This window comes from Notechis scutatus, chromosome 5 (assembly GCF_049901735.1).
Source record: "Notechis scutatus isolate UNSWTSFEM ecotype Mainland chromosome 5, rNotScu1.2, whole genome shotgun sequence".
Classification (NCBI taxonomy): Eukaryota; Metazoa; Chordata; class Lepidosauria; order Squamata; family Elapidae; genus Notechis; species Notechis scutatus.
This window is the reverse complement of record NC_142013.1, coordinates 68949515-68965408: the sequence shown is the minus strand read 5'-3', so window position 1 is coordinate 68965408 and position 15894 is coordinate 68949515. Positions and strand designations below refer to the sequence as shown.

The following is a 15894-nucleotide window of genomic DNA, read 5'->3' as shown; positions in this document are numbered from 1 at the left end:
AACTCTAGCATTTAGGAACAGAGCTAAGTTAGTTGTTTTTGTATTAATACACAATCCTTAAAAGGGCTCTCCTGTAGGGACCCTGCCATAGTCTAATTCAGACTGGAAATATAGCAAAGAAAAATATTTTCCCCCCACTCTGCTTTGTCCTGTTTTCCCCACTGGAAATGGCTTTTGCAACACACAAGGAGGTAATACTTCTTAAGAGCTCACAATTCAAGAATACCAATGTTAACTTGGATTGCCAACAAAGTCCTGTCTGTGACAAAACAGAACACAAAATTGCTTTCTTCTTTGAGCGCAAGTCTCAATGGAAAGAAGTCTTTTAGTGCAGGGATGGGATTCAAATTTTGTAACAACTGGTTCTGTGGGCATGGCTTAATTTCTGGGTGTGGCTTGTTGGTCATCAGACTGGGTGGGTATGGCTTGTTGGTCACATGACTGGGTGGGCGTGGCTTGGTGGCCATGTGACTGGGTGGGTGTGGCCAGGTGGCAATGTGACTAGCAAACCAAATACAAGTGGTCCTTGCTTAATGACTGGTTGCTTAGCAAGTGTTCTTATTTATGACTGATCACCCCAGAGCTACTTGACCTATTTTTTGCAGTTTTGACAGCCATGCACACACACACACACACAAACACACCCTTTAACCCTGCTATTCTTAGATTCTGTAAGGATCTCCTGCTGGAGCAGGGGGTTAGACTAGATGACCTCCGAGATCCCTTGCAGGCCAGCCCTAGATTGCTGTGCTGCTTCAAAGAGTCTTCTGAAGCCAGGGTTTGTGTCCTTCTTTCCTCTCCTTTTTGTTCTCTCTCCCTCCTTCCATGTATCTATCTATCTATCCATCCATATATCTCATTCACTTTCTCCTCTCTCCCTCACTTTCTTTCTATTTCTTTGTGTCCCTTCCTTCTGTGCCCCCTTTCTTCCTTTCACTTCCTTTCTCTTTCCCTTTTTCTTTCTTTCCCTTTTCTCTTTCTTTTCTTTATTATCTCTTCCTTCTCTCTTTCCCTCTCTCACTTTCTCTCTCTTTCCCCTTCTCTCTTCCTTCCTCTCTCTTTCTTTCTCTCCCCCTCTCCCTCTTTCCCCCTTTCTCTTTCTCTCTCTCTTTCCCTCTCTCTTTTTCCCAACCCCCTCACACACGCACACAAACACACACACACACACCTGGGCTGGGATGAACTGTGATCCGGCAAGCTCCAGTCAGCAGTGGGTGGCAGGAAAAGGAAGAAAGGGGGAAGAGGGGTGGTGTGTGGCTGCAGCAGGGCCTTGAGCACCCCCTGCCCCAGCCCTCCCAAAGCATCTCAGCAGATGGCAGAGGCGGTGGACCTGGCTGTCTCCTGTTTTGCCCCTGGGAGAAGCAGGCAGAGGTGGCGGAGATACTGTGATGATGGTGCTGCATACGGGCGGCAGCCGGGTCTGCCGCCCAACCAGTCGGAGCACTGCCACATGGTAGGGAGAGCTGGGAGAGTGCCTCATGGCGGCTTAGCCAGCCAGCCGAGCCTGGGGATGTTGGGGGGGACATCTAAGTAGGCCCCAGCCAGCACTGCTGGTGGGATGGGGCCGCGCCAGTGGGGAAGCCAGCCTGCTGAGCCCGGGGATGTTGGGGGGCACCTAGGTAGGCTGGACGAGGCCCAGGGAGCCCCAGGGACAGTGGGGGAAGGGCTAGTATGACTTGCAGGCTTACCTGTGAGCAAGCAGATCAGTGGAGAGGTTTGTGTTGGCTCCGGACTGCTCTTGCTGGGAGAGCCTCTCCTGGCAGAGCAAAACGCTTGCAAGTTCCCCTCCCTTCAGGAAACAGCTCCTGGGCAGCAGAGAGAAACAGGATTCAACCAGGCTGCTTCTCTGCTGCCCAGGAGCCGTTTCCCAAAGGGAGGGGGACTTGTAAACCTTTCGCTCTGCCGCAGTGAAAGGCAGGCAGCAATGGCTGGCCTGGTGGGCAAAAGCAGGCTGCAGGCATGTTGTACATGTGCACAATGTTGCGCATGTGCAATAGGGACTGACTGGGCAGGGAGCGGAGAAGCGGGCAGAGAGGGGTGGGGCCAGCCAGGGGGCCGTTTTACCGGTTCTCTGAACTACTGGGAACTGTAACAACCGGTTCTATAGAACTGGGCCAAACCGGTAGAATCCCACCCCTGTTTTAATGGCAAGAAACCAAGACAAGTGACATTCAGCAAAATTTCTTGGCTAGCTAGAAAGATTTGATATTCAAACGTGATTGTTATATACCCTTTCTGAGTTTTGGTCTAAAACTGGTTTTTGATGACATTTAATTCTGTGCTTGGTGATGTTTAATCTGTGTTTATTGATGGGATAATTCCCTATTCAACTTTGTCTGGAAGGAAGAAGGTTAATCTCTCTTCCTGAAAGGAAGCAGGGTTGAGAAATCTAATTCCTGTGTCTATTTGTTCTGGTAATTGGTCTGACAAGCAACAGCTATTGTGTTTACTTTTTTATACATTCTATAGTGCTAATTGCATTTTTTGTGGTTAGGTTTATCTCAAGTGTTTACACCTGAGCTTGCTTGAGATGGGAGCTTTGCCAATGAGCCAGACGGGGCTTTTCTTCCCTTGTGTAAATGGTTATGATTTAATTATTTGTATTGTGTTTGGATTATTTGTGCCCCATTGTTTCTTCTTCTATCTAGCCCTTCCTTCACTCTGTTGAAAAAAATCTTCTCCTAATCTGAAGTTTTTCTAAAAAGATTGTTCAAATGCTTATGTAATTTTATATCTTGTAAAAATTCATAATGATGAAAACAAATGAAACGTACAAAAAATCAAATAATTCATACATCTAGGCTAATTCTTTACTCCACATATTGGTCATGTACCTTAAAGTGCTTTTAATCATAACACAGAAGCACATTAATAAATTCCTCTCTCATATTTAATGATAATAATTTATGATAGATAGCATTATATGGCTGCTAATTATGTACTCTCCAATGAAAATGTTTAAGAATCAATAGGAATGTAATACTTTTTGCTTGAGATTTTTCTCTCTTCATATTCATCAGAACAAAATATTTTAGTGCTGATTTTTATTTGCTTGTCTAGTGTATAGAATAATATACTTTAGTAAGTATTTCAAGTGTTTCTCTATTTAGCCAAATGAAGTAGTATACAGGGGAAGTGTAAGGACTTGCCTCTCAATCCTCTCAAGAAAGCAGGACTCTTGAAACAGGAACCATTTCTAAAGGAACTTTTATTGGAAGATAGTGATAGCAAGAGATGTAGGCAGGAATTAAGTTTCCTGCTTAAAAACAGTAAATTAAATCAGTGCAGACAGAGCCTCTCCCAAAGTCCAGTATATTGTCAAACCAATCACAAGGTGTAAAGATATTATGAGAAACCCAGGCTGAGAAGGTGATAAATGACAGTATCCCAGGCAACGCTGCTTCTCTTCTCTAGAGACAAGATAAGGCACCTGGCTTGAGGCACATTCCTTTCCCACTCCCAGGCCCCAAAGCAATGCAGGAAATAGAAACAGAATACAGAGATCCCTCCAAGCCTCCCCACTCCTATCAGAATGCCAGCGTCCCTATAGAAATATATGGGACCTGACAGGAAGCTCCATTTTCTTCTTTAGATTATTGATGTACATTTTTATGTTCATACTGATACATATCTATTCCATTTTTGTGTGTGTCTCCATTACATTACATTTCATTCAAATCTATTCTACAAGATAAGGCAGATTTTATACTTTAATCTTTGGACTGAACTTTAATCTTTGGATTACACTTTGGACAATTAGTATATCTGCTGCAAAAGTATAGCGATAATATTTGGAAAATGAAACCTGATTTTTCTTTATGGAAAATCACAATAACTTGCAACAAATAAATTTTCTTAGTTCTTACAATGTAAGTTTTCCTAAATTTTATGAGATTAACTTACTGGGAAATAATGTGAGTTGTAGCCCAAAAATAATACATTTTGAGAACTCTAAATTGATGAAGCCTGGTTTGCATTCATCTATACTTTCTGTTTCTGAAAGCTGGGTTCACAATTCTTCTACTGACAGTTCCCAAAATGTAATATTTGTGTTATCTTGTCTTTCAATACATTTATTCATTTGTATAATGTTGTTCAGAAAATCCCAATAAATATTTTCCTAAATGGCTTCTCTGATTTCATGAATATCTAGCAGTCATAAAACTAGTATCTGCTTACATGTAACAAAATCATTATCTTAAAATGGTATTTGCATTATAACAGCTGGGAGATAATAATATATTCCCCAAAAGAAAGCACTTTGTTTAGCCAGCTATATAGATTATTGGAATTAAAATATGGTAATAAAGAAGTGAAATTTGAGCAAGATTGCTGGATAATACTGCCCAAATGTAATTTATGTTATTTCTATTAAGTCAAAAAATCAAAATATGTCATGTTGGGAGTACTTACAGATCAATTTATATTGGATTTGATTTTAAGGCATGAAGAGCATTTGCTCCAGTACAGGAAATCTGCAACATATAAATGGAGAATGGCAGCAGTTTGAAATGTACAGTATTGAAAAGTCCTCTCCAGTTAAGCTGAATCTGATATTTCTTAATTTATCAACATCACCTTTTTCAATATATGGATTATACATGCTTAATTTATTGTAACATAAAAAGGTAACTAGATATGACTTTGAATCATTGTGCTTTGTTTTAACCAGCCACTTGTGTCTAGAAGTCCTACAAGCAGTGTGGCAACACCATCCAGTACTGTCAGCACACCTACTAAAAGAGACAGCTCAGCCCTCCAGGACCTCTACATACCACCACCTCCAGCAGAGCCTTATATTCCCAGGTGAATCATCACAATTGATCATACTCTTAATTTTACTCAGGGTTATAAGAATGTGCAGTGATCCATATCTGGGGGGGGAGGGGACATGAAACCATCATTATTATATTACAACCATGGCAATACTGTATAAGTAAAAGAAGAAAGGCATTTACAATCCATTGAACATTCAATGTCCAAAATTTTGGCACTTGGTTTTGGATAAATTATATCAGTAAAATACATATATTTGTGATTTCAGAATGCACATTGCCTACTTTCAATTTGCATTTTTTGAAATTGGATATTGTCTTGAACATCCATACCTGCCCCCACCCCTCAAAAAAGCTAGCTCACCTACTAAAAAAGTTTCCCCACATTTATATGGAACTGAAAGTGAAAAGCAAAACTATTAGCAGGCACAATATTCAAATATTAATTCATAGAACAAATTTATTCACTTGTTAAAAACAGTCCTTTATTAAAAATAATGATGCTAATTCTCTTCGTTGCAATTGGAAAAGCTATACTTGGTCACTGCATTCTGTGCTAGATAGATGCAAATACTTTGCTCAGAGTTGAATATTATTATTTCTGAATTGAAGTTAGAAGAGTCATTGGAGATAAAGGAAAATATAAACCTTAAAGGATAGCAAAAACAAAACAAAACACAATACCCTACATCACAAAAAGGGGAGAGAAAATCCCAGTTGCCATTAAAGCATTTTGTTTTACTTAGAGAAATTCATAGAAAAATGTGACATTCTAGCTTTGTTATTTTCACAACTGTAAGTATTTCAAACATCATTTGAATAATACTGCTATATCAGGATTTGATTCATCTGGTTAGAAAGATAAACACAGAACACAATGAATGAAGAAAAAAAATGAATTCACCATATTGCCCAGAAAATAAATAGGACTTATTTTCTTTTGGGCTTATTTTCGGGGAGGTCTTTTTTTTTTTTAAAGTGCAGGAGGTGGTGAGTGAGCAGACTGACAGGAGTGGGAGTGCAGTTACCTCTGGCCCAACCCTCTCCACCCCACTGTCTGCCTGCCTGCGGCTGTAACAAGCCAAGCTTGGCATGCCCTGTCCTCCACCCACCCTGCCTGTTGGCCCAGCTGCTTCTGGGACACTTCTTGGCTGCAGCAGGCACTATGCTGGCTGCCAAGTGGCTGCCCATGCTGCTGCTGGCCTCACAATGCTTTTCACCTTCCTGGCAGCACTGCTGTCAGCCGCCCTGCTGGGCTGCTTCTGCCTAGTGTGAGGTGAGTCATCCCAGATTGAAAATCTTTGGACAACCACCAGCCTGCCAGGGCCCCTTTGCGAGCGGCTGCCAGTGGAGCCATGCTGCTTTGCCCGCTGCCACCTTTGGGCTGCTGAGCTCTGGCCTGCACGTCTATTCAGTTCTGCAGGTGCTGGGTTACAGCTATGCTGAGCCCGGCACTCTTTGGGCCCTGACAGGTGCTGCAGCTCTCTTACCGGCTGTGCAAGACAGGCGTGGGGCTGCCCCTGGTCATCTTTGGTGTCTGCCTCACCTGCAGTGGCTCTGCAGCCCACTGCCAACCCCTAGCTGTTACCCAGCAGCTTTCAATACCTTCTGCTGGAGCGACTCCATGCGCAGCTGGCAAGAGAGTTACAGCACCTGCAAGAGTCTGCAGAGCACCAGGCTCAGCATAGCTGTAAGCACCTGCAGCACCAAGTAGGCATGAAGGCCTGTGATCAGCAGCCCAAAGCCAGTAGCGGGCAAGGTGGCACAGGTGGCATGGCTCGACTAACGGCTGCTCGCAAATGGGGCCTGGCAGGTGGGTAGCAGTCCAGGGGTTTTCGATCTGGGATGGTGGTTGCTGCCTGGTGAGCCACAAGGTGAGCTGCAGAAGAAACAGGCTCTCGGCTGCAAGGTTGCCTGGTTCTGCGGGCAGGGCTGGGGCTGGCAAGAGTGTACCAGAAACACCTCCAGGTGCCCAGAGAGACAGAATGGGAGGCAGTTCTTACCCCTCACTGGCTCAGCTGATCCATGGGGCTGTGATTAAGGGGCCGAGCTTCCATGAGGTGACCAGGGAGGGAAGGGCTGCCTCCTTTGCTGGCCATGCTCACCCTCTTCACTTGGGCTTATTTTGGGAGTAGGGCTTATATTTAGGCCCAGTGGTGGGATTCAAACATTTTTACTACCGGTTCTGTGGGCGTGGCTTGGTGGGAGTGGCAGGAGAAGGAAACTGTAAAATCCCCATTCCTTTCCCACCCCACTAACTTGCTTTTTTTAGCTCCATTCTCCTGTGCACAGCAACAAAAGAAAACCCAGCCAGCTAGCTGGGACTCAGGAGGCAGGAATAGATGGGGGCGGGGCCAGTCAGAGGTAGTATTCCAAACTACTCAAAATTTCTGCTACCTGTTCTCCAAACTACTCAAAATTTCTGCTACCGGTTCTCCAGAACTGGTCAGAACCTGCTGAACCCTCTTAGCCCCCCAAAACAGTCGATTTTTGGAAACCCATATTAATCCTCTTAGATGAACGTAAGACACTGTGCCAAAGGCCATCCAGAAACAAGAAAAAGAGAGAGAAAGAAAAAGAAAAGAATTTTTTGGCCAAGGGATTGCTAAGGTAGCTCCAGGATAAGCTAGGACAACAAGAAAAGGATAGTCATAAAAAAAACTTATCATAAACTAAGAACACCAGTGTAGCTAAAAAGCAACAACATAAATACTGTCTAATAAAACAAAAATGTAAGCAAGCAAGAAAACAAAAAATAAAAGAAAAAAGAATAGGATAAAAGTAGAGAAATAGACAGCCCACTAGGGTTGATAGCGGGGAATTGTGTTTATCAGAGTGATGGCATGGGGGAAAATAACTGTCCTTGTGTCTGTAATAACTGATTATACTGTAGTATGTCAAGCATCCAGAAAGTATCCATGATATCAATCACTCTGAGACATTATCTCTCCAATTAATTTATTAGGAACAGATCTGGCATGTCAAAAGCAATTTCCCAAATGAAGTTTTTTCGTGCATTACACAGAATCCACCTTCTCTCCTCCCACTTCTACACTTCAAAAATCACGAGAACCAATTAACTGCAACTGGAAATTCTTAATACGACACACAGAATAACCTTGAACTTTTCAACTCCTCTAACTCTCTAAAAAAAAAATGTGGCAGCTGAATTTCAAAGCTGACAGGCATCCCCCCTTGAAAACTCCTCCTCCTAAAAGAAAAGAAAAAAAACACATATAGGGGTTAATACATTGTCCTTAACCCCCTCTCGCCCCCACTCGAGGACCCTTCGGTTTGTGGGGAAAATCCTCATGGAATTGGTTAACCAATTGATCAGCATGAACATCCCAAGTCTTTACCCAACTAGCATCTGACAGGGGGTATCCTTTCCATAAGACCAAATATTGCAATCGGCCATGGTGTAATCTAGAATCAAGAATTTTTTGAATCTCATAATGTGTTTCCCCATGTACCGTTAACGGTTTAGGAGGAGTGATTGGCAGTGGTCTTATCATCGATGTACTAGCTGGTTTTAGTAATCTACAATGGAACACCGGATTAATTTTCCCCAATAGTCGAGGAAGATGTAATTGGACAGTGACCGGATTGATTATCTTTGAAATTGGGAACAAACCCAAGAATTTTGGACCCAGCTTCTTACTGGGCAGTTTCAACCAAAGATACTTGGTTGACAAATATACTTTGTCCCCTACTTTAAAAGGCGGTTGAAAGGATCTATGTTTATCCACCTGTTTTTTATAAATTTTTGCAGCTTCGTTCAAAGCTTTTTTTGTATCTTCCCACCCTTTCTTTAATGAGTTCATCCATTCTGTTAGGGACATGGATGAGGGAGGTTGTCTAGGTAACTCTGCCATTGGACAAAATCCATTCCAGTGTTGATTTGGAATGGAGTCAATCCTATGCTGCTATGTACTGCATTATTTGCAACCTCTGCAAAAGGTAATAACTCAGCCCAATTTTCTTGTTGATAATTTACATAGCATCTAAGGTATTGTTCAATCATGGCGTTAGCCTTCTCCGCTGCTCTGTTACAAGCAGGATGGAAAGCTGAGGATAACCCTTGAAAGAAACCAATGGATTTCAGAAATTGCCTCCAAAATTTTGCGGTAAATTGTACCCCTCTGTCTGATATTACTCTACGAGGTACACCATGTAGTCTATAGATATGCTTCACGAACAGCTTTGCAAGTTTTTTCACAGATGGAAGCCCTTTGCAGGCTATAAAATGGGCTTGTTTAGAGAATAAGTCAATTATAGTCCAAATGATCGTATTCCCTTCACTCTTAGGTAATTCAACAATAAAGTCCATTGCAATTTCTTCCCAAGGTTGGGTTGGTTCAGCAACTTGTTTCAGGAGGCCAGGGGTTTTTCTAGTTCTGTGTTTCATTGTGGCACAAATTGAACAACTTTTTACATAGTCCTTGACATCAGGTTTCATTTTTGGCCACCAGAACTGTCTTCTCAGTAAATGTAGGGTTTTTAGGAAATCTGAAGTGGCCTCCCAGCCGGGAGTCATGGCTACGCTTTAGTACCAGTAGGCCTAGGGTTGTGGGTACATGAAGCTTAGTCCCTTTCCAAGCTAGTCCATCATTCATTGTCAACTCAGTTTGATGGTCCAGGAACCAAGGATCGGTCAATAGGGCCGTTTTCAATTCCGCAATCAGCTTATCATCCAGGTATTTGGGGTTGCGGTTAGCTTGGGTTCGAGTGGTCACTTGGCCTGCCAATTGAGCATCTGAAATTAAGGCTTGTACTATTTCCTCTCAGTGGCTGTCAAACTGAGGTTTTCTGGACAGAGCATCTGCCAGTACGTTTTTCCCTCCGGGGATATATTTAATGTTGAAATTGAATTACTTGAAATATTGGGCCCAGCGGACCTTTTTGGGTGATAATCTCCTAGGGTCTTTAGAGCCTCGAGGTTCTTATGATCAGTCCATACCTCAAAGGCCTCTGGTGCCCCTTCTAGAAAATGCCTCCAAGTCAATAAAGCCCATCGTATGATGAATGCTTCTTTCTCCCAGACCACCCACCTTCGCTCTGCGTCTGTCAGCTTTTTGGACACATAAGTGCAAGGCATCAGTCAGTCTTGAGAGTCTTTTTGCAGCAAAATGACTGCCACCGCTACATCACTTGCATCTGTTTGGACAATAAAAGGCTTGGTTGCGTCTGGGTGCTTGAGGATGGGCTCCATTGCGAAGAGGCATTTTAACGTCTCGAAAGCTTTCTGACAGTCCATAGTCCAAGTCAGGGGTTGACTCGGCTTTGGTTTGGTGGGTGACGGGCCCATTTTTAATAGCTCTGTCAATGGGAGGGCAACTTCAGCAAAGGACAGAATGAATTGTCTATAGAAGTTGACAAACCTCAAGAAACTTTGAAGTTGTTTTCGGGTTCTGGGGGGTTGCCAGTCCAGCACTGCTTTCACTGTTCCGGGGTCCATTTCAATCCCCAGGTTGGATATTCGGTAGCCTAAGTAGTCTACTGACTCTTTGTGGAATTCGCATTTTGAGAGTTTCACATATAATTTGGCGGCTAGTTTTTCTAGAACCTGTTGGATCAATTGAACATGTTTTTCCATGGTTTTGCTGAAGATAAGGATGTCTCCCAGGTACATGAGGACCCCCCGGTAAAGGTGCGGGTGTAGCACCTCATTGATGAGCTGCATAAACACTGGAGGAGCCCACTGAAGTCCGAAAGGCATAGCTTTTAACTGGAAGCTCCCCAGATGGCAGTTAAAAGCAGTTTTCCACTCATCTCCCTCTTTGATGCGGACCCAGTAGTAAGCTTCCCTGAAATCTAGCTTGGTGAATACTTTGCCCTTCGACAGGTGGTTCAATAAGCCCTTCATAAGAGGGAGAGGATACATGTTTTTGATGCATACTGCGTTCATGCCTCTAAAGTCAACACACAATCTCAATCCACCATCTTTCTTCTTGAACAACACAGGGGCAGCAAATCTTGATTTGGCAGGCTCAATAAAACCTCGCTCCAAATTGCTGTCGATGTATTTCCTTAATTCAGCCATTTCAGCAGGCGTCATGGAATACATCTTTGGTTTTGGTAATTTCGCCCCGGGCTCTAATTCTATGGCGCAATCAGTGGCTCGATGGGGAGGTAAAACTTTACACTCTTCTTCACTGAATGCTTTAGCCAAATCTTTGTATTGGTCGGGTACCTGGGGGTTACCTGGGAGAAGGTGGGATGCCATGGATGCTGGCTCAGGCTCTGGGTTTGAGCTGACTGGTGGCTTTGTAGGGGCTGGAAGAGGGGGCAATGGCCCCGGTTCAATGAGGATTTTTCTGAATCTATCCTCCTATTTGATTGTTGGGGCCCATTTGTCTAGCCAAGCAAGTCCCAGTGTGATTGATTCTGACATCTTGGGGGCCACTATGACGCATATGAGTTCACGCTGGGGCTCTAATTCCATCGTGATTAATTCTGTCAATTGAATGACTGGAGCCCCCCAATTAAGGTTCCATCCACTTGCTCCAATCTGATTGGGCGTTTTAGCGGGTTAGTCTTTATGCCCAATTGTTCAACGATGGGGAGTCCAATAAGACATCTAGAACACCCAGTATCAATGACAGCTTCTAACTCCCCAGCCTCCCCCGTGTTCGGTACCACTAACTTGACCATGACTGTAAAAGGTATGATGGGATCACTCACCATTGGGTCATCTTCGCAGGTCGGGTTCTCAGGGATGTGGTGTCGGTCTGGTGGTCCGTTGCTCCCATCTGCGCAGAGGGGGCTTTCTCAGATGTGTTTGGCGAACCCGTCCCTGCCCGGAGGTCTTCCTTGATTCTTCCGACCTCTGACAGCTGTATTATGCTTCGACTGCAGAGCTTGTGGCACAGGAGCAGGGGCCAGACAGTCTGCTGCCCTATGACCGGCTTGGCCACATCAGTAACATTTCAGCACCCTGGTGGGTCAGGAGCAGGTTTGGCTGGTCCAGTCAGCAGTCTCCTCGCCACAATTCTCTTAGTTGGGGCTGCCAGAAGGGGTTTCCTGTGTGGGTTGATGCTGCGATCTAAGCTGAGGGAGGCGGCATACCATGACTGTAAGGTCTCTGAGATTCCCCTAATTTCACAGGCCTTCTTTACTTCTGGATCAATGGCTTTTTTTAAAATAGTGTAAAGTCATTCCTTCAGGCCAATCCATGAGGTGGCTTGCGACCCTTCTAAAGTCCCAAATGAATTCTGACAATGGTCGCTTGCCTTGCCTCATTTCCATTAACTTCATTCTCTGCTACCCTGTCTGGATTTTCAAATCTGAGTCTTAATAATTGAATAAATCCATTTACATTGTATCATTCAGGGGCTTGTTCGTTGTGTAGTTGGGCCACCCAGTCTGAAGCATCCCCTTCATTCATCCCATTTGTTATGGCTGTAACCAAATCGCACTCTGTGGCATATTGATCTCCAAATTGTTCTATATGGGATCGGATTTGAGTGAGGAAGTAATTGAAATGTTCATGGCGGCCATTGAATACGGTATTCGGTTGGCCTGGGTCGTGGTTGCAGAGGTGGCACATGCCAGGCCCCTGCAGGTTGTACTGGAATGGAAGGAACAGGCCGGGTGGTGTACGTAGGCTGGGTAAGCCCCCTGAATCCTGGCTGGGTGGTGCCTCTCTGGAATAGGGGTCCCTGTGGCCTCGCTTCTGGTTGGGGCTGCAATTGTGGTTGCCAGTAGGAAAATGGGAGTGGCCTGGTTCCCTGGTCGGCTGGAGGAGATGTGGCTGCTGTCTCTGTCTGAGCAACCCCCCTTCAGTCCAGGACGGTGTTGGTGCTGGCTGCCATTGGCATTGAATCCACCCCTGGCCTGGATAAAATACCCACCATGGAGGGATACTCTCTGCAGGGAGCAAAATTCCTTCTGAAAAATGAGGGGATTGCCTCTGAGGCTGCAACATACCTCTGTTAGTTGATGCTTCTTTCTGGCTTCCTCCAACTGGCATCTGTATAGTCTCCTCATTCCTCACGATACTTGGGTAAGTGAATATGGGTGGTCTCAAGCTTCCACCCGTCCAAACAGACTGTGAGACCAAACCTGTCACCTTTAAATTCTGGAACTGTTGATGTAAATCTGCCCTTGATGGACTTCCAAGGAATAATCTGGGGGTTGTCTTCTTGAGAGAATTCCGACCCCAATTGTCTCTCTTCCCTCCAATCTGACAGAATAGCCATATGCCTGGGGCTAGAGAAAGATTTCTCTTCAGACAGCTGGGTTACCTCTGGGTTATAACAACTTCTTGAGTTGAAACGCTTCGGTATAGCTCCCAAATCTCTTTCTCCTACTGCCATCCTGAAAGCATCCATCATCTCCTCCAAACAAGGGCTGGCAGGTTCAATTAATGCTCTGGAGGGAGGGCCCCCACATGCTCCCCCTGCACACCTCCAACTTTGGCTGATTGCTGCTCTTTCTCCATTTCTGGGAAAAGAACTCCAGGGCATCAGCCAAGCCCATTCAAAAAAATAAAAGTGTGACTTGGGAAATAAATGTCAAACATCCAGAAAGTATCCATGATATCAATCACTCTGAGACGTTATCTCTCCAATTGATTTATTAGAAACAGATCTGGAATGTCAAAAGCAATTTCCCAAGTGAAGGTTTTTTCACGCGTTACACAGAATCCACCTTCTCTCCTCCTCTCTCTCCTCCCACTTCTACACTTCATAAATCACGAGAACCAATTAACTGCAACTGGAAATTCTTAATACGACACACAGAATAACCTTGAACTTTTCAACTCCTCTAACTCTCTAAAGAAAAAAATGTGGCAGCTGAATTTCAAAGCTGATTAATATTTGTATGCTTCAAATTCAAAAAAAAAAAAAAAATAAGTTATATTATTTTTTTTTTTTTTAAAAAACAATTTTTATTTAAAAATTTTTAAAAAAAAAAAAAAAAATTTTTTTTTTATAAATTAAAAAAAAATTTTAAAAATTTTTAAAAAATTTCCTTTGAAAAATTCCTAGGTACAGAACAAGTCTAAGCAGAATTATTTGATTTTCAGGAGTCTTAAAACTTTTAATGTCCTAACTGCTTGCAATAAAAAACTTCAGCATAGGTTAAATAGGAGTTACTGAAATTTAATGTTAGTTAATGAAAAATTGTGCAATATTTATATAATAATATAGCACAGCATAAGCAATAACAATCATTTTCAATTTTCAAGCATCTAAAAGTATGATTTCTTACAGAGACGAGAAGGGAAACCTTCCATGTGATGATACCGGAAGACACCTAGTGGGAAAGCCAGTACATAAAGGATCTGAATCTCCAAATTCATTTCTCGACCAAGAGTATAGAAAGCGTTTTAATGTTGTTGAAGAAGATGCCATTTTGTATTGTTATGAATATGAAAAAGGAAGAACAAGTAGTTCTGGAAGAAGAGAAAGCACACCAACATATGGTATGTATTAATAATATTAATTATTTAAAAGCTATTTTTTAGATTTGTTTCTATTTACATATTTCCAATCTCAAAGACATAAACATTGTTTATGCCTATAAAAGCTAAATTATCATGTCCTTCTTCTCATTTTAATCCTGTTTTGTGTTTCATTAAATTTATCCCCAGCTGTGGAAGTCAGTTTTTGAAACCTTCTGAAGTGACCTAGGGTTCATTGAAATACAAACCTTGACAGCTTTAGATTGGTTCGAAGATAAGGAGGAAAGTGAATGAAAGTTGATGGATATTTGAGCACTACTAATTTGCATAAGCTTCCATTTTCATTTGTGCAAAGTTGCATTCATTTATTTAATTAGATAAATTAAAACTGGAAAATTATAATTGTATGCTATAATTTCAGCTTCAGACTACATCTGGACTTTTTAAAGTTTTGACTTAATTTGCAAATGTTGCACAGATAAAACAGGTAGGTCCATGCTAAATAGAGAAACAAACATAAAAGCCCATTGAACGATTCTAACAGACTGTTTTTGCTTCCATTCAGTCTTATTAGTCACATAAATATTCATGATTAATGTAATAAAAAATCCAGGAAAACAATCCCAATACCATTGTCACTGTCCCTCTCCAGATTAATATCTTCTGGTGGAGTCATTAGGATAGTTTCTGTTCTCAGAGCAGATGTAAAAGCTGGTTATATCAGTCTAAAAAGGGAAAGATTTTGTGCAAGGATTTTGTTAAATCCTCAAGCATGCAAAGACCCCTGCTTGTATGTGGATGCCTTATTTTGGTATATGGGGATCAACAGTCTCCTCTTAACATTTTTAATGGAAGAAAATATTCTGCTTCTATATATGAAATTCTATTTTTTGCAGTTATCTTAATTATTTCAGAAATCCATGTGGCACACAAAAATACAACATAGTAAGGAAGCACAATAAATGCAATAATCCCAGATCCTTGGGAAGGTCTTGATAGGTGGATAAAAATGCCAAATCCAGTCTAATTATCTGGCTGGTTATGCGGTGCATAACAACAATTTCCTTTATGTTGGGAACATCCTGGATAGACAATAGAGCTTGTTGTGAGCTTGTTGCTCCAGTTTTTGTTTTATTTTGCAAGGTTTTTGAAAGTGCTTTCCTCCTGCCTACAGCTGAGAGAGATTGGCCTTAAGTCCTCTAACTCAGTGATCTCCCTAACCTTTTGACGCCTGAAAATGGGGGCAAATGATGTATCTGCACCGGTACCGCATCAGCTGGGCGCCGCGCCCGGTACGCATCAACTGGGCGCCGCCATCTTTTTGACGAAAAACTGTCAAAGAAAAGAGCGGGCTTCCGTGACCTCACCACGGAAGCACTTTTTCGCCAAAAGATGGCGCTCGCCCGCCCGCAGTGCTCCGCGCCTGCCTGCCCTTCGTTAATGGTTGAATCGAACAGCTTCGGCTGAGTAAAAGAGGCGAATAGTTATTATTCTCAGCCGAAGCTGCTCCCAAACAACCAGAAACTAAGGCAGGCAGGCAGGCAGGCAGAATGGGACACTGTGGATTGAAGCGCTGCCGGTGGAGGGGGTGAAACGGGCGCTTCGGAATAGCTGCGCGACAGGAAAAGCTCCCCCCGCTTCTTTGAAGCAGTTTCTTCCTTGGATGGTGGAGCAGCGAGAGAGCGAAGCCTCCTTCTCTTCTCTTCCCCC

The 15894-nt window shown here is 43.0% G+C and overlaps 1 protein-coding gene across 6 annotated transcripts in view; it reads left to right on the top strand.

Annotated features, from left to right (window-relative positions):
• Positions 1-15894, top strand: part of CNKSR2 (connector enhancer of kinase suppressor of Ras 2) — a 264189-nt gene that overhangs the window by 137145 nt on the left and 111150 nt on the right. For all 6 annotated transcript variants that reach the window (XM_087966919.1, XM_087966922.1, XM_087966920.1 and 3 more), the window contains 2 exons: positions 4673-4806; positions 13994-14205. In XM_087966919.1, coding sequence (XP_087823045.1) covers positions 4673-4806; positions 13994-14205 — 346 coding nt within the window. The remainder of the gene's footprint in view (positions 1-4672; positions 4807-13993; positions 14206-15894) is intronic.